Raw genomic sequence first — 26,462 nt, forward strand, 5'->3', positions numbered from 1 at the left:
GAACGTACTCAGACATTTCTCTCTTTACTTATTCTGAACAACACTAGCGCAACGCAATCTGACTTTCAATAATCCCTACAAAATAATGGTCCTGACTAACAATAACCTATACCTTTCATGAATTACTTACCTCACAAAAAAACTTCTTTACTCGTACTACTGCAATACAGCGAGCGCCAATACTGCAAGCTAAATAAAAGATTCATACTGAAGGCACTAACTACTGATAGGCATAGTTAGCAAATGAAAGATTTTGATAGAGAACAAACTATGTATTTACCTTAAAAGTGTTCAAAAGTCATAATATATATATGTTCATGACGTCCAGTCTTACAAATTTACTGTCTCTGATGCACACACGTCCAGATCATCCGCTCTCAAATCTCCGCCATCTCTCTCCCCACATCCACCACTCCTGGCGGCTCACCTCCAACTGCGCAACGCTACGCGCTGTTCACATCCAACTGCCCAACACTACAATAGCAAATATTCCAACAATGCAAACCGGCCACAGACTTCACACAGCACAGTCAGTGATTTTCATATAGACCGCTACGTGGCGTTACCAACATAAAAACCTAAACAAGCTACCTACAAACATCAGTTTTCTAATGTCAGGTCCGACAAAGACGCCTTCTTTTAGTTTAGCTTCTGAAATGTATGGAAACTTTTGGCAGACATATTTAAAACATGGTCCATCTTTAGGCAAAGCCTTTACAAACTGTTTCATTATGTCTAACTTTTATGTAGAGGTGATAGGCGTAAGTTTTTTGGATCCACAAAGTTTTTGCGTAGAATGTTCTTCCCACCAGGATTTAAAGACTCCATCAGAGGCCAATTCTTTCTGCACCAGTGTTGGTCCCTGGCCCTACTTTCCCATTCACACAAGAAACATGGAAATTTGGTAAAGGCACCTTGCTGACCAAGAAGCATGCATGTTACTTTTAGATCCCCACATATCATCCAAACATGAGCACAATAGCGTGTTTTATTTAGCACTATTTTTAGGTTTTCATAGCTTTTCTCGTATGTATAGAATGTCCAACAGCTATAGATGCATACATGTTACCATTTTGTAATAAAACAACCTTTAAACTAGTTTTGGATGAATCAATAAACAGCCTCCAGTCTTCCTTTTTGTACTCAATACCAAACTCATTCATCAGACCGGAAATGTCTGAGCAGTACACTAAATCACCTTCTTGTTGAAAAAACTTGGAAATTAGCTGCTCTCTCATTCTATATATGTATATGCTGCCAATACGTTCTTTTCTTTTAATTTAGAGCCAAGCATTTCAGCTTTGCCTTTCATTAAGTCAAGATCCCCACCCAAATCATTAATCTCATTCTGAGTAAACAATTTGTGCTCTAGGCTTTCTGTGTTACAATAGAATTCATCACCATCTGGTTCATCTACATCACATTGCACATCAGAAAATACTTCTGTTGGAATAGAATATAAATCATCTGGTGGTTCAGGAACCGGCAAATCTACACCATGCCCTACTGGTCGGATGGCGGACGGAAGGTTAGGGTAGCTTATTATCTTCTTGCTTTTCGAATTATGACCAGTAATATCAACACTGCAGAAGTATAAATCGTCAGAATGATCTCTTGGCTCCCCCCATATCATAGAAAGAGTGAATCTAAAGGCATCTTTCTTCTTTTTGGATCATTTTCTCAGATCTCCCGCACATACATAACATATGTGGGGCCCAAGATTTATCCTGATCACCAAGTTTAGATCCAAAGTATGATGGATAAACGTTTTTCACAGAGTGTAATGTTTATTTGGTGTTTTTTGGTCACAAATTCACCAAAAATATAACAAACTGTGAGCAGAGTTTTTAGAACCACGATTAGACATTGTAGTGAGCAGATGTACAGGAAATGGGAGAGTGAGGTTAGATTGATAATAACCGAAACACCATCTGTTAACACAAAAATAGAATCGACCTTCTTTTGCCAGAATGTGTTCTTCAGCAGTGCTACTAACGTCATCTACATTCATTACACGTCCTTTTTAAATAATTTTAACTATATAAAAGCTGTTAAATTCTTTAAAAATCGCTTAATTTAATAAGTTTAGCTGTAAAATGTGACGAAATGGTGGGAGATACAGTTTTTTAAGTACCATATTTGGATTTCCCACCCTAAAATACATAAGAATAAGGTATTTTCAGGAAAAAGTTTTTCCATCGTTGGCCTGTGTTATGTCCTCGTTCCAAGAGCTCTTGCATTTGCGCTGTTGCATGCGGTCGCGCATTGTCATTCATAGGAAAAGAAGTCGGAGCCGAATGAACACCTGCAAAGACATAGGGGGAAGGCGTATAGTGTCACAATAATCTTGACCGCTGTATGTACCGAGATATTAGGCCTACGATAAAACTATTGTTTTTTTCTCCGCCTTATTAATGTTAGATTTATAGTACGGGGTGGATGTAATTAAACTTCCGCTACTTGAGATGGCACCCACAAAAAACGGGCAATCATAACACAATGTAACTTTGTGGATACATTTATAAGGACAGAAATAACGAATAACAATTGAGAGAAATACATTTTAATTTCCACATGAGAAGGCAACATTTGTTAACAGCAGACTATGTTCACGTCCCAGGTTATAAACGTTGGTCCTTGTGGCGACCATCTGCATGCACCACAGCCTGAAACTGCATTTGCGATAGCGTTTCACAATAATTATTTTAAAAAATTTGCTTTTATGGGGATCCACAGCCTCCAGATACTTAATAACCGTAAACATTGTCCGTAGTAGGCTGTAAGACGATGTTTATTTAATCGTGCGATTAAGTAATTTCGACTAAGCGTCACTGTCAAGAACATTTGTCACATTGTATTTCATGTCATTTTGAAATCACTCTTAATTGCAAGCAAAAAGTAGCCATATTCCGTCATTTTACGAAAGGATCCACACTACAGTTCAGAATGTTGAAAGGTGTCATTGTAGTTTGGATCCCTTGGTAAAATGTCGGAATATGGCTACTTTTTACTTGTAATTAAGAGTGATTTGAAAATTACATGAAATACAGATGTTGCAAATGTGCTTGACAATGACCCTTAGCCGAAATTAGCTGATCGCACGATTAAATAAACATGGTATTATAGCCTACTACGGACCACGCGTACGTTTATTACGTTTCACGACTGTTAGCGGTACTTTTCGGACGGTGGACCACGGATCGTTCGGCTGTTGTGCCGCAGCCCGTGCATTGCTTGAATACTGCACGTTGTGTGCAGCTTTCTCAGCCGTGACAACAGCAACCGCTTCAGCAGTTCGTGGCGCAGTTGGCCATCGACTTCTCCCAGGAGCAGTTCGCATATCGCCATTTAATTACAACTTCCGAATCGCGTTCTTCAACCTCGATGCGGTAAAAAGACCTCTCTGTAATCCTTTAATGCGTCGATACTCGCTAAGAGCATTAGCACTATAGCTGTTATCTTAGTAAAACACGTTTACGTATATTCCCTGTTTACCTTTGCCAGATCCATGTCCACTGTCTGCAACTGCAGTGCACGCTGATGGTTGTGTTTCAGCCCTAAGTCGGCCTACCAGTAACGGCGCCTAACGGGAGGTCATGACACTAATGCTACTAACAACCGAAATCCTGCAGCGCACACTCAACATCATTCCTATGAAGTTGGGCACCCTTACGGTAAATCGTTTTCGGTCTACGACTAGCGGAAGTTCAATTATAACCACCGTGTCATGCAATCTTCTTATATTCTACTGTCATCATTTAATTGTTAATTATCCTTTGCCGGCCGCTGTGGCCGAGTGGTTCTAGACACTTCAGTCCGGAACCACACTGCTGCTACGGTCGCAGGTTCGAATCCAGCCTTGAGCATGATTGTGTGTGATGTCGTTAGGTTAGTTAGGTTTAAATAGTTCTAAGTTCTAGGGAACTGATGGCCTCAGATATTAAGTCCCATAGTGCTTAGAGCCATTCGAGCCAACTATCCTTTACCTATTGTTTGCTGAGCTAAACTTGCAGGTTTGGAAAATGTTTCAAGTAACGGGCTTTGTAAATTGTTGAGTGACCAGCGGGGGGTATGTAAAATGTACGTATGTAATTTTTGTTGTCTCCACGTTCTCATGCCTCTATACGAACTGTATTTGCTAAAACACGCTGTCTCCGTTTACGGGATATTCATCTTCTCCGCTGTCTCTTTTTATTTCTCCATTTTCTTCTTTTGCTTTTTCTTCTTCTTCTTCTTCTACCCCTCCCTTTCTCATATTTCGTGAACCAACCAGTTCTCGCGTTTTATTTGTCCTGGGCGGGAGTCTGTAATTTTGTATTGACAGCAGGCTCTCATCGTTGTGCCTTTGTGTTTGTTTGTGTGTGTGTTTGTGTGTGTGTGTGTTTATTGTGTATTTGCCTCTTCTGAGAGGAGTTCCATTGCAGACTGTTGTGGATTCACTCATTGTCCCTTTTCCTTCTGTTATGGTTTTTGTATATGGTGTATACAGGGTGGTCCATTGATCGTGACCGGGACAAATATCTCACGAAATAAGCGTCAAACGAAAACACTACAAAGAACGAAACTCGTCCAGCTTTAAGGGGAAACCAGATGGCGCTATGGTTGGCCCGCTAGATGGCGCTGCCATAGGTCAAACGGATATCAAATGCGTTTTTTACATAGGAAACCCCATTTTTTATTAAATATTCGTGTGGTACGTAAAGAAATATGAATGTTTCAGTTGGACCACTTTTTTGACTTTGTGGTAGATGGCGCTGTAAAAGTCACAAATATATTGCTCACAATTGTAGACGAACAGTTGGTAACAGGTAGGTTTTTTAAATTAAAATACTGAACGTAGGTACGTTTGAACATTTTATTTCGGTTGTTCCAATGTGATACATGTACCTTTGTGAACTTATCACTTCTGAGAACGCATGCTGTTACAGCGTGATTACCTGTAAATACCACATTAATACAATAAATGCTCAAAATGATGTCCGTCAACCTCAATGCATTTGGCAATACGTGTAACGACATTCCTCTCAACAGCGACTAGTTCGCCTTCCGTAATGTTCGAACATGCATTGACAATGCGCTGACGCATGTTGTCAGGCGTTGTCGGTGGATCACGATAGCAAATATCCTTCTTATTTCCCCACAGAAAGAAATCCGGGTGCGTCAGATCCGGTGAACGTGCGAGTCATGGTATGGTGCTTCGACGACCAATCCACCTGTCATGAAATATGATATTCAATACCGCTTCAACCGCACGCGAGGTATGTGCCGGGCATCCATCATGTTGGAAGTACATCGCCATTCTGTCATGCAATGAAACATCTTGTAGTAACACCGGTAGAACATTACGTAGGAAATCAGCATACACTGCACCATTTAGACTGCCATCGATAAAATGGGGGCCAATGTTCCTTCCTCCCATAGTGCCGCACCATACATTAACCCGCCAAGGTCGTGGATGTTCCACTTGTCGCAGCCATCGTGGATTTTCCGTTGCCCAATAGTGCATATTATGTCGGTTTACGTTACCGCTGTTGGTGAATGACGCTTCGTCGCTAAATAGAACGCGTGCAAAAAATCTGTCATCGTCCCGTAATTTCTCTTGTGCCCAATGGCAGAACTGTACACGACGTTCAATGTCGTCGCCATGCAATTCCTGGTGCATAGAAATATGGTACGGGTGCAAACGATGTTGATGTAGCATTCTCAACACCGACGTTTTTTAGATTCCCGATTCTCACGCAATTTGTCTGCTACTGATGTGGGGATTAGCCGCGACAGCAGCTAAAACACCTACTTGGGCATCCTCATTTGTTGCAGGTCGTGGTTGACGTTTCACATGTGGCTGAACACTTTCTGTTTCCTTAAATAACGTAAATATCCAGCGAACGGTCCGGACACTTGGATGACGTAGTTCAGGATACCGAGTAGCATACATAGCACACGCCCGTTGGGCATTTTGATCACAATAGCCATACATCAACGCGATATCACCCTCTTCCGCAATTGGTAAACGGTCCAGTTTAACACGGGTAATGTATCACGAAGCAAATACCGTCCGCATTGGCGGAATATTACGTGATGCCGAGTACTTATACGTTTGTGACTATTACAGCGCCATCTATCACGTACTACACGAATATGTAATAAAAATGGGGGTTCCTATTTTTAAAAAAACGCAGCCGATATCCGTCTGACTATGGCAGCGCCATCTAGCGGGCCAACCATAGCGCCATCTGGTTTCCCCCTTCAAGCTAGACGAGTTTCGTTCTTTGTAGTTGTTTCGTTTGATGCTTATTTCGTGAGATCTGTGGCCCGGTCACTGTCAATGGACCACGCTGTATATCATCCTAACGTGCTCTTCATCCCAGCGTAGCCACAGTAACCTGCACTCATCTGCAGCCGCTTAATCTTGGTAGTCAAATCTTCGTCTCCCTCTGCAGTGTTTGCGCCCCACACTTGCCTCCCTTACCAAACTGGCTGTTTCTTTATGCCCCACGATGTGTTGTATCAACTAGTCAAACTGTGCGATGAACCTCTGTTTTCCCCTAATGCAATTCTGTATCTCTTCTTAGTTATTTCATCTATCTATGTAATCTTCAACATTCTTCTGTAGCACCACCAAAAGCTTCTATTCTCTTCTTGTCTGAACTGCTTATCGTCCATGTTTCACATCAGTACAGGGTTAACCTCCAACCATATGTCTTCATAAAAGACTTGCCGGCACTTGAATTTATATTCGAAGATAAAAAAATTCTTCTTTTCAGAAATGCTTTTTCTTGGTGTAGACAGTCAGTATTTTATATCTGGTCTACTTCATCTATCATTAGATATATTGTTAACTAAATAGGAAAACTCATCTGCCACTTCTAGTGTCTCCGTTCATAATCTAATTCTGTTAGCGTCACGTCATTTAATTGGATTCCATTCCAATTCTCTTCTATAACTTTCGTCGATGGTCATCTTATAGTCTTGTTTCAAGGCAGTATACATTCCTTCAACTGCTCTTCCGAGCCATTTGCTGTCTCTGACAGAACAACAATTATGGTGTTGTCTGAGGAACGAGGTGCCAAAGCAAGGTTGATAGTTCGCAACGCAACCACACCCGTAGTCACTGTAAGCCGCATCGACGAATGGGCGACATCCGCGTAGCCACGCCCAGGAACGCTTCGCTACGCCGCCCATACCGCTCTTCTGCACAATGCAGAGCACAGGACCGCTCAGAACCAGTCCGTGATCGTCGAGTAAGGCGACAGCATCGTCTTCTAGTAGGCCAGCTGTGTGAACAATGTGTTAGGCAGAACTCTGCGTGAAAGTTATTGTTAAATGCACTCTGAGAGATTTGTAATTGACCTGTATCAAATGTATGTACATTACTATCGAAATGGATTGTAGAACGTTAAGTAATTCTTCTCATCGATAATAATCTGAACTGATATTTAATCTTGTATGTGTTATAGTATTCACTCGGTATCCTCTCGGAGACCAAAAAATCCACCATTATATTGAAGAGTGTATTTACGTTCGGTACAACAACAATGCCCTCGGCAAATACCACAGATTTTGTCTCGTCTCTCTGATCTTTAATTTCCTTTCGAAAGTTTTCCTTGGTTTCCTTCAAAGCTTGCCCAACGGGCAGAATAAGAGATATCGTAGATAAGCTACAAACCTTTCTCACTCCTCAACTACTGCTTCCTGTTCATGCTCTTCGACCCTTATACCATCCCCCTGGTTTCTGTACAAATTGTACACTATGTGATCAAAGGTATCTGGTCATGTGGCTGAAAATGACTTACAAATTCGTGGCGCCCTCCATCGGTAATGCTGGAATTCACTATGGTGTTGGTCCACCCTTAGCCTTGATGACAGCTTCCACTCTCGCAGGAATACGTTCAGTTAGGTGCTGGAAAGTTTATTGGGGAATGGCAGCCCATTCTTCACGGAGTGCTGCACTGAGGAGAGGTATCGATGTCGGACGGTGAGTCCTGCCGCGAAGTCGGCGTTCCAAAACTGTGGTGTCAACGCCAGACACCACACTTGCTAGGTGGTAGCCTTTAAATCGGCCGCGGTCCGTTAGCATACGTCGGACCCGCGTGTCGCCACTATCAGTGATTGCAGACCGAGCACCGCCACACGGCAGGTCTAGAGGGACTTCCTAGGACTCGCCCCTGTTGTACAGCCGACTTTGCTAGCGATGGTTCACTGACAAATTACGCTCTCATTTGCCGAGACGATAGTTAGCATAGCCTTCAGCTACGTCATTTGCTACAACGTAGCAAGGCGCCATTACCAATCACTCTTGATGCTGTAAAACATGTACCGTCAAGAGCGATGTTCACCAATTATGGATTAAAGTTAAGTATTCCAGCAGCTACGTGCGTTTTCGGCTATTCTCATTTCCGTGTCCTGTTCCAGACCTCACGCCAGCCTGCGTGAGCTTAAACGCGTGCCTTTCGGCTTCCTCCTAGTGGATTGACTGTCTTGCCAATCGACAACAAAAACATCCCAAATGTGTTATATAGGATTCAAGCCAGGACTCTGTGCATGCCAATAGATTACAGGGATGTTATTGTCGTGTAACCACTCCGCCAGAACCGTGTATTATGAACAAGTGCGCGATGGTGTTGAAAGATGCAATCGCCATCTCTGAATTGCTCTTCAACAGTGGGAAGCAAAAAGTTCTTAAAACATCAATTTAGGCCTGTGTTGTGGTAGTGCCACGCAAAACAACAAGGGCTGCAAGCCTCCTCCATGCAAAACACGACCATAAAATAACACCAGCGCCTCAGAATTTTACTGTTGGCACTACACCCGCTGGCTGATGACGTTTACCGGGTATTCGGCATACCCACACCCTGCTACATTTTGTACCATGATTCGTCACTCTATACAACGTATTTCCTCTGTGCAATCGTCCAATGTTTACGCTTCTTACAGCAAGCGACGCGTCGCTTGGCATTTAACAGCGTGATGTGTGGCTTATAAGCAGCCGCTCGACTATGAAATCCAAGTTTTTCCACCTGCCGTCTAACTTTCATAGTACTTGCAGTTGATCCTGATGCAATTTGGAATTCCTGTGTGATGGTCTGGATAGATGTCTGCCTACTACATATTACGACCCTCTTCAACTGTCGGCGGTCTCTGTCAGTCAACAGGCGAGGTCGGGCTGTACGTTTTTGTGCTGTAAGTGTCCCGTCACGTTTCCACTTCACTATCAAATCGGAAACAGTGGACCTGGGGAAGTTTATAAGTGTGGAAATCTCGCATACAGACGTATGACACAAATGACACCCTGTCACCTGACCACGTTCGAGGTCCGTCAGTTGCGTGGAGCGCCCCATTCTGCTCTCTCACGATGTGTAATGACTACTAAGGTCGCTGATATGGAGGACTGGCAGTAGGTGGCAGCACAACGCACCTAACATGAAAAACGTATCTTTTTGGGGGTGTCCGGATACTTTTGATCACATAGTGTAGGTAACTTTTTGCTCCCCTGTTTTACCCCTGCCATATTCAGTATATCAAAAGGCGTATTTCAGTCAACATTGTCAAAAGCTTTCTCTAAATCTACAAAAGTTATAAACAGTGGTTTGCGTTTCATTAACCTATCCTCTAAGATAGGTTTCTACATTCCTGCAGAACCGAGTGGCCGTGCGATTCTGGCGCTACAGTCTGGAACCGAGCAACCGCTACGGTCGCAGGTCGAATCCTGCCTCGGGCATGGATGTGTGTGATGTCCTTAGGTTAGTTAGGTTTAAGTAGTTCTAAGTTATAGCGGACTGATGACCTCAGAAGTTAAGTCCCATAGTGCTCAGAGCCATTTGAACCAGCCTGCAGAACCCAAACTGCTCTTCCCGAAGGCCAGCTTCTACCTGCTGTTTCTTTCTTCTGTAAATAATTCTTGTACATACTTTGTAGCCATGACTCATTAAACTGATATTCATACCTGTCTGCAGCTGGTTTCTTGGAGTCGGAATTATTACGCTCTTCTTGAAGTTTTGGGGGTATTTCAGCTGTTGCATATATCGTGCATGCCGGGTGGAACAGTTTCGTCTTGGCTGGCTCTCCAAAGGATATCAGTAACTCTGACGGACTATAGTCTACTCCAGGGGCCGTTTAAAAACCGATAATCACTCCGTATTCAGGCCACACGTGGCTCATCTGGACCATCCGACCGCCGTGTCATCCTCAGATGAGGATGCGGATAGGAGAGGCGTGTGGTCAGCACACCGATCTCCCGGTCGTTATGATGTTTCTCTATGACCGTAGCCGCAACTATTCGGTCGAGTAGCTCCTCAATTGGCATCACGAGGCTGAGTGCATCCCGAAAAATGGCAACAGGGCATGGCGGCCCGGATGGTCACCCATCCAAGTGCCGTCCATGCCCGACAGCGCTTAACTTCGGTGATCTGACGGGAACCGCTGTATCCACTGCGGCAAGGCCGTTGCCCTAAAAACTGTTAGCTAATAAATAATTGTTACTTGTTTAGTTCGATTCAAGATCCGTGGATTATTTATGACGACAGTTCACAGTAATGTGGAACGAGACATTTTACATTCACATTGCAAATTAATTTGTAAATGTGGTGACATGCTGAATATTTCAATCTTCTTTAAACATACACAAGTGACTTACTAATTCCTGTCCACCACCTCTTACACATTAAAATAATAACAATTGTTCTATGGGACAGAAGTTGTCAAAGAGAAACTTTTTCAATTTGTTTTCAAACTTTACTTTGCTGTCTGTCAGACATTTGATATCACAGGGTAAGTGATCAATACTTTTAGTTGCAGGACTGTACAACCCTTTTTGTGCTGTTGACAATCTTATTGTGGAATAATGACTGTCATTTCTCCTTCTGGTATTATCATTACGCACATCATTGTTCCTTTTGAACCCTACTGGGCATTTTCAAGAAATTTCGTGAGGGACTACGTATAGTCAGAAAACTCAACTCAAACAGATGTGTTCAAGATGATCGTGGATGAGCACCAGGTGTTATTCTTACAGCACGTTTTTGAGCAATGAGATTATCTCAGAACATTATTCCATATGACTTTACTGAATGATAATATAGAAAATAAGTCAGCTTACTCATTTGTCTGTCCCTAAGATTTGCAATAATTTTGTGTACAGATGTGGCTGAACTAAGTTGTTTTCGGAGTTTCAAAGTATCATTTTTCCAGTTTAAATTGTCATCAATATGGACACCTAAGAATTTTGAAATTTCCACCGTACTTGAGCTACACTTATCACTGGTATATAGGCCCTAGATAAGGAGAACTTGATGTGTTGTGTCTTTTTAAAACTGAGGTGAGACCATTTGCAGAAAACCAGCCAATGATACTTTTCAGAATATTGTTCACTATTTATTCTGTTTTTGTATGTATGCTTCGACTGATTACAGTACTAGTGTCATTTGAAAATAGAACTAATTCTGCTCGTGGTAAAGTACATGGAAGATCGTTTACATAGGGGGTGATTCTTATTATAGTTTAAAACCCCCCGAAGTGACTTAGATGGAGCCAAAATAAGTAATTTGGTACAAGATACATACGGCCGAAAGTGTCAGGAAATGTCTAAAAAGAGGATGGTAAGAACTAAAATTGTGACGTCAGCAGATGTAGCCAAACAAAAGCGGTTCTCATGTTGAGCTACTTTCCTTTTGTTTCTTCTTTAATTTTTTTTTGCAGACTTTATTTGGTAAGGAAAACGACGCAGTTCGGAAGATTATACCCATTTACTTGCGGCAAAACACTTCAGGTTTTTCTTGTACTGCACTTTGCACTTTGCATTTTGCACTTTACTTGTAGCACGACTCAGTAGGGTTTTGTTGTACTGTCCTTTGCAATAAACCAGCGGGGACCGCGAGATCAGTAAAACAAACGATAAATCTTAAACTAATGTAAACACATAATTGCCCGACGCGGTGGAAAAAAAAACATTGCCTGCCAGACTCAGGACCCGAAAACTTAGCCTCACGCGTTAATGTTGCGCGAGTATGTCTGGAGCGCGCCGAGGTGAATACTTGAGTTGGGACGATCAGGTGTTATACACAAAATAAGACGAAGTAAATATTCCAGAATTCGAATCGAGAACAGCTGCCAACACGAGTAACGTAAAAATAAATATCCCCGGAGTAGTGAAGCAACTTAAATCACTTAATAAAAGCAAGTCTTCTGGTCCAGACTGTATACCAATTAGGTTCCTTTTGGAGTATGCTGATGGATTAGCTCCATACTTAACAATCATATACAACCATTCGCTCGACGAAAGGTCCGTAGCCAAAGAATGGAAAGTTGCACAGGTCCCACCAATATTCAAGAAAGGTAGTAGCAGTAATCCACTAAATTACAGGCCCATATCGTTACCGTCGATATGCAGCAGGATTTTAGAACATATATTGTGTTCGAAAGTAATGAATTACCTCGAAGAAAACGGTCTATTCACACACAGTCAACATGGGTTTAGAAAACATCGTTCCTGTGAAACAGAACTATCTCTTTATTCACATGAAGTGCTGTGTCCTATTGACAAGGGATTTCAGATCGATTCCGTATTTCTCGATTTCCGGAAGGCTTTTGACACTGTACCACACAAGCGGCTCGTAGTGAAATTGCGTGCTTATGGAATATCGTCTCAGTTATGTGACTGGATCTGTGATTTCCTGTCAGAGAGGTCACAGTTCGTAGTAATTGACGGAAAGCCATCGAGTAAAACACAAGTGATTTCTGGGTTCCCCAAGGTAGTGTTATAGGCCCTTTGCTGTTCCTTTTCTATATAAACGGTTTAGGAGACAATCTGTGAAGCCGTCGTCGGTTGTTTGCAGATGACGGTGTCGTCAGAAGATCAAAACAAACTGCAACGCGATTTAGAAGAAATATCGGAATGGTGCGAAAAGTGGCAGTTGACATTAAATAACGAAAAGTGTGAGGTCATCCACATGAGTGCTAAAAGGAACGCGTTAAACTTCGGCTACACGAGAAATCAGTCTAATCTAAAAGCCGTAAATTCAACTAAATACCTATGTATTACATAACGAATAACTTAAATTGGAAGGATAACATAGAAAATGTTGTGGGGAAGGCTAACCAAAGACTGCGTTTTATTGGCAGGACACTTAGAAAATGTAACAGACGTACTAAGGAGACTGCCTACACTACGCTTGTCCGTCCTCTTTTAGAATAGTGCTGCGCGGTGTGGGATCGTTACCAGATAGGGCTGACTGAGTACATCGAAAAAGTTCAAAGAAAGACAGCACGTTTTGTATTATCGCGAAATATGGGAGAGAGTGTCACACAAATAATACAGGATTTGGGCTGGACATCATTAAAAGAAAGGCACACAACTTTGAACATGGCTGACGAATACAGGATTTGGGCTGGACATCATTAAAAGAAAGGCACACAACTGTGAACATGGCTGACGTTTGCAGCAACCGTATACACAAATTTGAAAAATATGTAAAAATCTGCCAACCGGTTGCATAGGTTTTCTATGTAACTTGACCAGGTTTCGTCACCTCTAAGGATGACTTCATCAGAAGGTAAAGTAATTACATGAAGAACATATCGTCAAAGATGTACAGTGGTTTAAGAGCTGAGTTTCTCAAAAATTACAATATAAAAGAAAGTTCTTCAAAAGGTCAAACATTAAAACATAAGTAACACCGGTGTTGTGTGAGGATATTGTTTTATATTTTAATGTATGACTTGAGCAGCTCAGCTCTTAAACCACTATACATCTTTGACGATATGTTCTTCATGTAATTACCTTACCTTCTGATGAAGTTACCCTAAGAGGTGACGAAACCTGGTCAAGGTATATAGAAAACCTATGCAACCGGTTGGCTGATTTTTACATATTTTTCAATTAAAAGAAAGGCGTTTTTCGTTGCGACGGGATCATCTCACGAAATTCCAATCACCAACTTTCTCCTCCGAATGCGAAAATATTTTGTTGACACCGACCTACATAGGGAGGAAAGATCGCCCCAATAAAATAAGGGAAATCAGAGCTCGTATAAAAAAATATAGGTGCTCATTCTTTCCGCGCGCTATACGAGATTGGAATAATAGAGAATTGTGAAGGTGGTTCGATGAACCCTCTGCCAGGCACTTAAATGTGACTTGCAGAGTATCCATGTAGATGTAGATGTAGATACATGAATAGATTCAACCAACGCAAGTACGGCGAGGTACAGCTGGTGACGTCACATGCTCAACATTTGTCATCCACTTTTGGGGTACTGCCCAGTATTTGCGGCCCCCATGTGTGCCGTATTAAATTAATTGACTCGGCGTCACTTACGTCGCTCCCGGGGGTTTTAAACGATAATTACAATCACCGTGTATATGAACAAGAATAGTGGACCTAAGATTGAGCCTTGCCGGCATTTCTTTTCGATTCTGAATGATGTTTCAAATACTAAGTGCAGAAAATAAGTGAATGGCCGTTTTCTTCAGGTAGCTCGTGGTCGTGCTGGCAATGTCGTTCACCGGACAGCCCCTGCGACACCCGCTGGCGGAGAAGTACCTGGCAGCGGCGGACAACGTGTACGAGGACGGCTGCGTCGTGACGGAGCGTGGAGGCATCACGCTGCCCAGGGACTACGTGCTGGACGGGCAGCGCATTCTCGACTTCCCCGTCCGCCACGACGACGTCTGGGTCGTCACCTTCCCAAAGTCGGGTGAGTCACAATGAAACTAACCCGACGGTTCTTCTGATTTTTTACGTCTCTATAAGACCAGATACCTCTCTAAATGGAAATGCCGTGTGGCTAGGGCCTCCCGTCGGGTAGACCGATCGCCTGGTGCAGGTCTTTCAATTTGACGCCACTTCGGTGACCTGCGCGTCGATGGGGATGAGATGATGATGATTAGGACACTTTTTTTTCACTAGCTGCTTATATTTTGTGACCCACCGTCTAATTTCTTATGGTGGGTCGTATATTGCCACTTAGCCGCTGTGACTGGGTCCGGGGTCCGCTGTGACTGAAAGTAACACCACACCGGCTCCCGTCCCCACTCACACCGTTGCCCGTATCCCGCCACGTGGAGGCGGGCTCTGTTTAGAGCCCTTTGATATTTTTTTTTTGTGCAGCATTAGAAAAACTTATAACTAATACAAAATCGAGTAAGATATTAATAAACAAAACGAAATTAAATATTTAGAAAGAAGGAAGGAAGAGAACTGAATAGAGAAGTTATAGGTATAATATTGCCCGTCACCTGGTTGTGGGCGGCGGCCCGGGTCTTGGAATGACCCTCAAGACGCTGGCCGTTGCTCGCCATGCCTTTAGCATCTACCATCCTAAAAACTACCTTAACTAGAAGAGATTAGGGTACGTTAAAGCTAGAAACTAAGACTAAGACCTCCATGTCCAGCCTGCTAAACTATTTACGATATACAATAGAGAGGTAACTGATTTTGTGCTTGTCTCAAAGTTGCTAATGAAAGGGTACTCGTGGTGAAAGTAATAAGGTAATGACGCTAACGGTTTGTGGTGAGCCTACAAGGCTCCTAGTAGAGTACATCAGGCGCAAGCACCTCCCGGCCCCGCCGACAACACGACCTGAACGGTGGTTTTCCCCGATCTACCACAGGTATCCGTCGGGTTGGGCTCAAAAGAGAGGAACCACAATTAAGACCCTTCCATCCAGGACGTGCGCCGCCTCTTACCAGTCCCTTGAAGAGGTGCCCAACTTTATTCAGATGAGAAGTTCTTAGTATAGTGGAGGTTGAGGTATAGTGTAGGTTGGTTGTACAAACAGTTCACGGTGAGCCAATGAGACTTACAATGATACGTGGTGTGGCAGTTAGCACCTTCCGGCCCCGCCAGCAACACAGCCTGAGCGGTGGTTTTCCCCGATCTACCATAGGTATCCGCCGGGTTGGGCTCAAAAGAGAGGGACCACAATTAAGATCCTTCCATACAGACTGTGCGCTGCCTCTTAATGGAAGGCGTAGGTCCCTTGAAGAGGTACCTAGCTTTAAGCTCTTATTGGACATGGAGATGCTGTTAACTATTTATATATAAGGACAACACAACACCAAGTCCGTGAGCGGAGAAAATTTCCGACCCAGCCGGGAATCGAACCCGGGCCCTTAGGATTGACAGTCTGTCACGCTGACCACTCAGCTACCGGGGCGGACAGATACCTCTCTGAAAGCTTGTGTTTCACGGCTGATGTACGAAACAAGAATAGTTGTAGCGATTTGCTGCCGTTTACTGAAAAAAGTAGGCAACGGCCTTGCCGCAGTGGATACACCGGTTCCTGTGAAATCACCGTAGTTAAGCGCTGTTGGGCGTGGCCGGCACTTGGATGGGTGACCATCCAGCCGCCATGCGCTGTTGCAATTTTTTGGGGTGCACTCAGCCTCGTGATGCCAATTGAGGAGCTAGACCGAATAGTAGCGGCTCCGATCAAGAATACCATCACTACCACCGCGAGAGTGGTGTGCTGACCCCACCCCCCTCCTATCGGCATACTCCTCTGAGGATGACACGGCGGTCGGAGTGCTTTTCTCACTGAAAAAAAAAAACTACCTTACCGAGTACTGGGACCAATTTCGGACTAGACTGAGATAAAGAATTTCTATTTTACACTTCCTGACAGATAAAGTTAAGTTCCCAGAAGGGGAGGAGGAAACGAAATGACACTTCACGGGTTGAGGGGGTATGTCATAATTACAACACGAGTCAAACTGACAAAGAACCTGGCAGTGCGAGCCCACTTGTCAGTGTGGCCTCGCACCTCCTCTTGCCTGGATGCACGCACTGTTTCGTTGGGAAGGGCTTTAGAAAGTCGACGTATCCTCTCCTGAGGCAAACTGAACCACTACTATTGCAACTGGTTCTTGATATTCTGCCCACAGGCACCATGAATACCTCGAAATTTAGCGAGAACTGCGAAGTGAGATGTTTTTAATAGCTTGAAAGACGTGCACTTCATTCACCATTCAGTGCTCGTATTTCATATTTCTAATCCCAGAATTCTGATACTCGGCAAAATAATAAATCAGGCAATATTAATAATTTCTATGGATTGCCTGATTTATTTGACGATTTTTGGTTTGTCTGACACTGATCTGTGAGGGGAGCTTGGCGCCAGGAATTTTCTTTATTTGTGGGCGAGGGCAGCAGTCTTCCCAGCAGCCATGATGGCTCCCCGTTTCCCATCCTTTTTCCGATCGCCAGGGTAGCACGTGGTGTCGTTTGAAAGTGAGTAGTGGCCAAAGTTTCTCCTGCTCTCAGTTCCCCAATCTGCCTTACCAACCTTATTACAGCTATTTCTTCTCGATTTTAACGTCGCGAAGTCACCTCCCTGTGAAATTCCGGCCCTATGATTGGCCAGTTCAGGTGCGCGCCAGTTTTTCGAGGGCGGGCGCCAACCGCCCTTCGCGGATGGGTGCTGGACAAAGGGGCAGTAGTCGGTTCTAGTGTGACCCTGCCTGAGGCCGGAGGTGCCGCCTCCAGGAGGTGAAGTGCGGTAAGCATGAGCGCCGACGTGCGCTGTAGATTCGCGCCCTGCGGCCCAGAGGGAACCTTATAGGCCATTGTGAATAGTTTCGCGTCTTGCGGGTTTTATTGCTTTAGTACGGGAGGCTACCTAGCGATCCACGCACAGTAGCATCTTTCTTGGTCTTTGGCTGATTCATGGTGGTGGTTGTCGCACGCCTGCGCCCCCTTCCTTTACTAAATGGGATTCTCTTTGATAATACGGCGATCGTTACTAAAATTCCTTTACTCCTGCTATCGTGGCTGGTTATGAACGTACGTTGGGGCAGGCTGCTGAACTCGAATCTTTCTTCTCCCCCACCGCGGTTTGGTTGTATTATTCTTCGATTCTCAACTGTTTAATAAATGAGTCCGTCAATCTTACTTTCTCTCTCTTTCATTACGTGAACTCACCCCTAGTGTAACAGAATAATGCAAAACTATAACGTTTGCTATCAGGTCGTGCAGGTCTCGCGCCATTAACAACAGTATAAAGATACAATATCGCGCGCCTGGCACGACCATTGCACGCATGGCACCGATAACAGTAGTAATCATGTCCAACTAATCCCCACTGATAAACTGGGAAGTGTTCACGGCTCAGTGTGAGTACGTGAGCACTAAATCCACTTAATGTGGTGGAAGTAGTGGCCTCTGTTTTACCTTGCTGGTTTGGACAAAAAATATCAAAAATCAGAGCCCCTACAGCAAGGAAGAGTAGCATGTAAAATAAAAACGAGCCACCGCTTTTAAGCTTCCACAACGAACGTCTGTCTCGACATCTGTCAGAAATCCCTAAGACATTCTGAATGAAATAAGACCTTTAGCTGCTTACAGGCGCTGATAATATCATCGGGGACAGTTAAAAATTTTGTGCCCCGACTCGAATTCGAACCTGGAACCTCGCTTACATGGCGGACGTTCTATCTGACTGAGCCACCAAGGCTACAAATCATAGTGCGACTGCAGGGACTTATCTCTGGCACGGTCCCCTTGAGACCCACATTCCCAACTTACTGTCCACACGCTACATTCGTAGTCCCCCTGTCCACTATACTCATTACTCGCGGCAATCAACCTACCAATTCCCGTAAGAGTTCGGGCAATGTGAGTGCATCCGTACTGAAGAAGATCATTGGCCGGTAAGCCTTATCTGTATGAAGATGGTATCTGTTCTTTCGGATAGGTCCACAAGAACAGATACCATTGGTGATCTTGCAGCTGTCGAAGAATGAAATTACACTACACTACACACTACAAATGTAGTGTGTGGAAAGAAAATTGGAAATCTGGGTCTCACGGGGAGCGTGCCACAGATAAGTCCCTGCAGTCGCATTATCCTCTCTGTTCTAGGTGGCTCAGTCGGATAGAGCGTCTGACATGTAAGCAGGAGGTCACGGGTTCGAGTCCCAGTCGTGGCACACAAGTTCCAAATGTCCCTGTTGACATTTATCAATGCCTGTAAGCTGCTGAAGGTTTGATTTCATTGCAATTTCATTCTTCGACAGCGCAAGATCACCGATCACCATATACTAAGAGATTCTGGTCCTGTGTTAAGTTCGCCAGCACAAGACGCAATCAACACGTAACTGATGCTCAGATTATTATACGCACTGAAAGACGGATACAGGCTCAGCCGAAATTATTGCGAATAACCTAACGGTGTTCCGAAAGGATAGGCCAAACACGATGGCGTGTTTATGTAGTTAGAAGTAGTTTCTCTCCTCGCGAAACTGATGTTGATAGCTCCTGTGAGTCAGTATGGGGAGAGATCATTGTTGGCAACTGGAATAAAATAATAATAGGATCCTTTTACAGACCTCCCAATTCAGATGACACAGTTTCAGAAACGTTCAAAGAAAACTTGAATTTGATTTCAAACGCGTACCCGACTCATACCATTACAGTTGGTGGTGACTTTAATTTGCATTCGATATTTTGGCGAAAGTACATGTTAAATTCCTGAGGTACGCATAAAACATCATCCGAAATTGTGTTAAACGCATTCTCTGAAAATTATTTCGAGCAGTTAGTTCATGAGCCCACGCGAACAGTGAACGGTTGTGAAAACACACTTGACCTCTTAGCAACAAATAATCCTGAGTTTATAACGACCATCAAACGGATACACGGATTAGTCAAGACAGCGCTGTCGTAGCGAGACTGAATACTGTAACCCACAAACCCTCCAAAAATAAACTAAAAATATACCTATTCAAAAAACAGATAAAAATTCACTTGACGTCTTTCTGAGAGATAATCTCGACTCCTTCCAAATTAATAACATAAGTGTGTACCAGATGTGGCTTGAATTCAAAAAAATAGTGTCGGCAGCAATTGAGAGATATATTCCAAATAAATTAACAAACGACGGAGATGATCCACCTTGGTACAAAAAACGGGTCAGAACACCGTTGCAGAAACAACGAAACAAAAAAGCCAAATTTCAACAGACACAAAATCCCCAAGATTGGCGATCTTTTACAGAAGCTCGAAATTTAGCTCAGACTTCAATGCGAGATGCTTATAATAATTTCCACAATGAAAGTTTGTCTCGAAACCTGGCAGAAAATCTAAAGAGATTCGGGAAGTATGTGAAGTATGTTAGCGGCAAGAAACAACAATGCTTTCTCTGCGCGATAGCAATGGAGTTAGTATCGAAGAAAGTGCTGCCAAAGCAGAGTTATTAAACACAGCCTTCCGAAATGCCGTCACAAAAGAAGACGGGGTAAATATTCCAGATTTCGAATCGAGAACAGCTGACAACATGAGTAACGTAGAAGTAAATATCCTCGGAGTAATGAAGCAACTTAAATCACTTAATAAAAGCAAGTCTTCTGGTCCAGACTGTATACCAATTAGGTTCCTTTCAAAGTATGCTAATGGATTACCTCAATAAGGTCAAACCAATATTCAAGAAAGGTAGTAGGAGTAATCCACTAAATTACAGGCCCATATCATTAACGTTGATATGCAGCAGCGATTTGGAACATATATTGTATTCGAACATTATGAATTACCTCGAATATAACGGTCTATTGACGCACAGTCAACATGGATTTAGAAAACATCTTTCTTGTGAAACACAACTAGCTCCTTATTCGCATGAAGAGTCGAGCGCTATTGACAAAGGAATTTCAGATTGATTCCGTATTTCTGGATTTCTGGAAGGCTTTCGACACTGTACCACACAAGCGGCTTGTAGTGAAATTGCGTGCTTACGGAATATCGTCTCACTTTTGTGACTGGATTTGTGATTTCCTGTCAGAGAGGTCACAGTTCTTGGTAACTGACGGAAAGTCATTGAGTAAAACATAAGTGATTTCTGGCGTTCCTCGAAGTAGTATTATAGACCCTTTGCTGTTCGTTATCTATATAAACGATTTGGGAGACAATCTGAGCAGCCGTCTTAGGTTGCCTGCAGATGACGCTGTCGTTGATCGACTAATAAAGTCATCAGGAGATCAAAATAAATTGCAAAACGATTTATAAAAGGTATCTGAATGGTGCGAAAATTGGCAGTTGACCCTAAATAACGAAAAGTGTGAGGTCATCCACATGAGTGCTAAATCTAATCCGTAAAACTTCTGTTACATGATAAATCAGTCAAATCTAAAGCCCGTGAATTGAGCTGGGATTTACGATTACGAACAACTTAAATTGGAAGGAACACATAGATGTTGTGGGGATGGCTAACCAAGGACTGCGTTTTATTGGCAGGACATTTAGAAAATGTAACAGATCTACTAAGGAGACTGCCTACACTGCGCTTGTCCGTCCTCTTTGAGAATACTGCAGCGCGGTGTGGGATCATTACCAGATAGGATTGACGGAGTACATCGAAAAAGTTCAAAGAAGGGCAGCACGTTTTGTATTATCGCGAAATATGGGAGAGAGTGTCACTGAGACGCTCAGACAGGGCTTTTGTTGAAGTTTCGAGAACATACCTTCACCGAGGAGTCAAGCAGTATATCTCGCGAAGAGACCATGAGGATAAAATCAGAGAGATTAAGAGCCCACACAGAGGCATACCGAAAATTTTTCTTTCCACGAACATTACGAGACTGGAATATAAGGAAGAACTGATAGAAGTACTCAAGGTACCCACCGACACACACCGTCAGGTGGCTTGCGGAGTATGGATGTAGATGTAGATGTAGATGTAGAAATGATACAGGATTTGGGCTGGATATAATTAAAACAAAGGCGTTTTTCGTAGCGACGGAATCTTCTCACGAAATTTCAATCACCAACTTCCTCCTCCGAAAGCGAAAATATTTTGTTGACACCGACCTACATAGCGAGAAACGATCACCACGATAAAATGAGAGAAATCAGAGCTCGTACGGAAAGATTTAGGTGTTCGTTCTTTCCGCGCACTCTACGGGATTGGAATAATAGAGAATTGTGAAGGGGGTTAGATGAACACTCTGCCAGGCACTTAGCTGTGAATTGCGGAGTAATTACGTAGAAGTAGATGGGACGGTGTTCACGTTCGGGCTGGTCCTACATATGCTCTATCGTTGAGTGATCTGAGAATGCTGCTGGTTACGGGAGTACCACGATCTCACAATGACAGTTCATAGAGATATGCGCCCTGTCTGGGCGAGTGTTGTCCTGCGGAAAACTGGTACCATGATGTACTGCTCTACTGTCAGAGTTCCCCCAAACAATACTAGTAGGGGCGACAGACACCATCCATATCATACATCCTTTTTGATTCGAGCACTTCATTCTTGGTCTTTCAGTCTTATTGCACCCTCTTGGCTCTTGTACATATTGCATATTACCCATCTTTACCTACAAAAAAAGCAGCACTCCGTCTTCAGGCCACAAGTGGCCCATCGGGACCATCCGACCGCCGTGTCATCCTCAGATGAGGATGCGGATGGGAGGGACAGGTGGTCAGCACACCGCCCTCCCGGTCGTTGCGATGGTTTTCCTTGACCGGAGCCGCTACTATTCGGTCGAGTAGCTCCTCAGTTGGCATCACGAGGCTGAGTGCACCCCGAAAAATGGCAACAGCGCATGGCGGCCCGGGTGGTCACCCATCCAAGTGCCGGCCACGCCCGACAGCGCTTAACTTCGGTGATCTTACGGGAACCGGTGTATCCACTGCGGCAAGGCCGTTGCCATCTTTACCTACAGCTTACCCTATTTTTCTCAAATTCGAACAAAATGTGTGTGTGAATTCCTGGGACCAAACTACTGAAGTCATCAGTCCCTAGACTTACACACTACTTAAACTAACTTTTGCTAAGGACAACACACATACTCTCGACCGAGGGAGGACTCGAAACTCCTGCTGGAGGGGAGGTCGAACATCTTGCACCATTTTGTCGAACGCCTTCTCCAGGTCGACAAATCCTATGAACGTGTCTCGATTTTTCTTCAGTCTTGCTTCCGGTATCAACCGCAACGTCAAAACTGCCTTTCTGGTGCCATTACCTTTCCTAAAGCCAAACTAATTGTCATGTAACAGGTCTTTAATTTTCTTTTCTATTCTTCTGTATACCATTCTTGTCATAAATGTGGATGCTTGAATTGTTAAGCTGACTGTGCGATAATTCTCGCAGTTGTCAGCTCTTACAGTCTTCGGAATTGTGAGGATGATGTTTTTCCGAAAGTCAGATCGTATGTCGCCAGTCTCATACATTCTACGCACCAACATGAATAGTCACTTTGTAGCCACTCCCCCCTATTAGAAATTCCCATAGAGTCGTATCCGTCCCTTCTACCTTATTTGATCTTAACTCTTGCAAAGTTCTCTTACATTCTGATTCTCATACTGGATGTCCTACCTCTTCTCTGTGGGCTCCTCTTTCTTCCTCTATCACGTCGTCAGGCAAGCCTTCCCACTCTGAGGCCTTCAGTGTACTCTTTCCATCTATCCCCTCTCTCCTCTGCATTTAACAGTGTAAATCCCATTAATCTCTTAATGTTGCCGATCTTGCTTTTAATTTTACGAAGATTGTTCGTAATCCGTCCTTCCACCCGAACGAGTTAGCGCATTGGTTAGCACACTGGACTCCTACTCGGGAGGACGACGGTTCTATCCCGCGTCCGGCCATCCTGATTTAGGTTTTCCGTGATTTCCCTAAATCTCCTCAGGCAAATGCAGGGATGGTTCCTTTGAAAAGGGGACGGCCGACTTCCTTCCCCATCCTTCCCTAATGCGATGAGACCGATGACCTCGCTGTTTGGTCTCTTCCCCCAAAAAACATCGCAACCCGTTCTTCCGACAGTCATTTCTACACATTTTCCGTGCAGCGATTTTGCCTTGGCGTCCCTGCACTTACCATCTGTATAGTTCCTAACTGACTTGCATTTCTGTATTCCTGAATTTTCCTGAAGATTTTTGTACTTCCTTCTTTCGTCGAGTAGCTGAAGTTCATATGTTATCCTGGCCATTGCCTTCCTTCTATCTACGGTTTTCTTTGCAGATTCTGTGTTTGCACTCTTTAGACATACATGTTTCAGTTCGACTGCAGTGTCTAGTGAGCTATTTCTTATCACAGTATCTATAGCCTCAGAGAACTTTAAGCATACCTCCCATTAGCTTAATGCTTCTATATTCTAGTTTTTTGCTGATTGATTTTTACTGACGAATCTCTTAAAACTTCAAACTACTACTAAACTGTGATCTGAGTATGTATCTGCTCCTGGGTACACCTTACAATACAGTATCTCATATAGGAATCTGACCTTTATATAACTGAAATCTTCCCGTATTTCCCGGCCTTTTCCAAGTATACCTCCTTCACTTGTGGTTCTTGAACAGAGCATCTGCTGTTACTAACTGATATTTATTGATGAATTCAATTGGTCTTTCTTCTGTCTTGTTTCTACTATCAAGCCCACATTCTCCAGTGAGCCTTTCTTCTACTCCTTCCCCTACAATCGCATTCCAGTCCCTTACGACTGTTAGATTATCGTCACCCTTTACGTACTGGATTACCCGTTCAATATCCTCGTATACTTCCTCTGTCTCTTTATCTTCTGCTTGCGACATCGGCATGTATACCTGAACTATTGTTGTAAGCGTTGGTCTGCTATTGATACTGTTGATTACAATACTTTCATTCAACTGTTCAAACTCACTCTCTACCCTACCTGCCTTTTCACAGTGAATCCTACTTCTGTTATAATATTTTCTGCTGCTGTTTATATTACCCTATACTCGTCTGACCAGAACTCCTTGCATTCTTTCCAGTTCACTTCACTGAGCCCGCACTGTACCTAGATTAAGCCTTAGCATTTCCTTTTTCAGATTTTGTAGACTCACTCCTACATTCAAGCTTCTGACATTCCACGCCCCGTCTCGTAGAACACTATCCTTTTGTTGTTTATTCTGTCTTTTTCTCATCGTCATCTTCCCCTTGGCAGTCCCCTCCGAGAGGCCCGAATGCGGTACTTCGCCAGCACACCGGTCGGCACTAGGGAACATTGTATAGCAGGCGCTGAACTAGGGGCGCCTATGACAAGAGAAGACCAAGGCACGCCCTCAGGCTACGCTTCAATAACGCCCCCTGAGCAGCGTGCATATAGGCCAACGCTGTGGACCGAGTTGTCTCAATCTTAATCTCGACATTTCAGTAAGTCGAATCGGGACTCAAAAAATGGTTCAAATGGCTCTGAGCACTATGGGACTTAACTTCTAAGGTCATCAGTCCCCTAGAACTTAGAAATACTTAAACCTAACTAATCTAAGGACATCACACACACCCATGCCCTAGGGAGGATTCGAACCTGCGACCGTAGCGGTCGCGCGGTTCCAGACTGTAGCGCCTAGAACCGCTCGGCCACCGCGGCCGGCAATCGGGACTCAGTACGCATTGCACCCAAATACGTTGCGCTGTGCTCTAGTCTTCCACAGTGATAGTCGCTGCCTCGCACCTGTTAGAGTACATTAGTCAATGTATATAGTTGTGTATGGACATGATTCAAGAATTATTACATGTTATTTGATTGCTGTTAACCACAGAACTTCAGACTGGACATCCTTGAAATAAAGTACTCAAATGGTTCCTGTAATAAAGTGTATTTTAACCACGTTTCTCCGCTACATTTGACAAGGCCGTTGGCTGATTGAGCGTGACTTCGTATGTCGGAAGTTATCCGCAGCTATTGCTGATGATTTGTATTCAAAATTTTCGAACCCGGGACTGAGAAAGTTTTCATTAATAACTAAAGACGCTCCGCTAGGTCTGCTGACAACACTAAATACCAACAACAGTAATACAGCGAATCTTCAGTTTCTCCCGGTGTATTTCTTGATGCAACAGTCCTCTGGTGTACTAGTGGTCTCCACAATGTCCATAGTGCACGTTGGACACTATGGACCAGTAGCACATAAACGGTGATGGACACTAGTGGCCTTTCTAACAATCATAGACATTTATCGACCTAAAAATTTACCTAGCCGCCGGTGGTCTGCACATGTACTAAGTTACACTGACATTCGACCATGTCTTCTGGCTGCTTCATTTTTTTGTTTCGTAAGGCAGCGTTAGGCTGTCTAAGGACCACTATAATCTTGAAAGCGGAATATCAATTGTTCCGATTTATTGTCTTCTTTAGTTTAACCCAGTTGTTTTCCATCAGTTCGCTGTGTCTAGTAGGGCGTTCTCCTGCCCTTTTGCACCGGTTGTCCATTTACCACGTCTGAAAGTCCCAACCATAGCCGCAGCTGTTCTCAGCACGTATCTGTATCCTGCGTCTTCCTCTTCTATACCTTATCCTTCTACATCTGCTTTTGCGTTCGCGTATCGTGGTATTCGTGATTTCTTCTTACATGGGAAACTCCCCATCGCACCCCCTGCAGATTTAGTCGTAAAATGGTCCACTGGATAGCCTGTCAAAATCTGAACACAGATCAGAAAAAAAGAAGCAAAATCGAAACAGTGAACGGTACAAGTTCAAGATGAGCAACACCGAATGTATTACAAACATCACGGCGTC

General features: G+C 43.7%; 1 protein-coding gene and 2 pseudogenes across 1 annotated transcript in view; 1 reads left to right on the top strand and 2 right to left on the bottom strand.

Moving 5' to 3' along the window:
* Window positions 1-10,329: 10,329 nt before the first annotated feature.
* LOC126425402 (5S ribosomal RNA) lies at window positions 10,330-10,447 on the bottom strand (annotated as a pseudogene).
* Window positions 10,448-14,488: 4,041 nt separating this feature from the next.
* LOC126424642 (luciferin sulfotransferase-like) overlaps window positions 14,489-26,462 on the top strand; it is a 76,513-nt gene continuing 64,539 nt past the window's right edge. Inside the window, exon 1 of the mRNA XM_050087375.1 lies at window positions 14,489-14,690. Within this exon, the coding sequence (XP_049943332.1) occupies window positions 14,489-14,690 (202 nt within the window). The remainder of the gene's footprint in view (window positions 14,691-26,462) is intronic.
* On the bottom strand, window positions 22,518-22,635 carry LOC126425360 (5S ribosomal RNA; annotated as a pseudogene).

This window comes from Schistocerca serialis, chromosome 10, assembly GCF_023864345.2.
Source record: "Schistocerca serialis cubense isolate TAMUIC-IGC-003099 chromosome 10, iqSchSeri2.2, whole genome shotgun sequence".
In the NCBI taxonomy this organism is placed as follows: Eukaryota; Metazoa; Arthropoda; class Insecta; order Orthoptera; family Acrididae; genus Schistocerca; species Schistocerca serialis.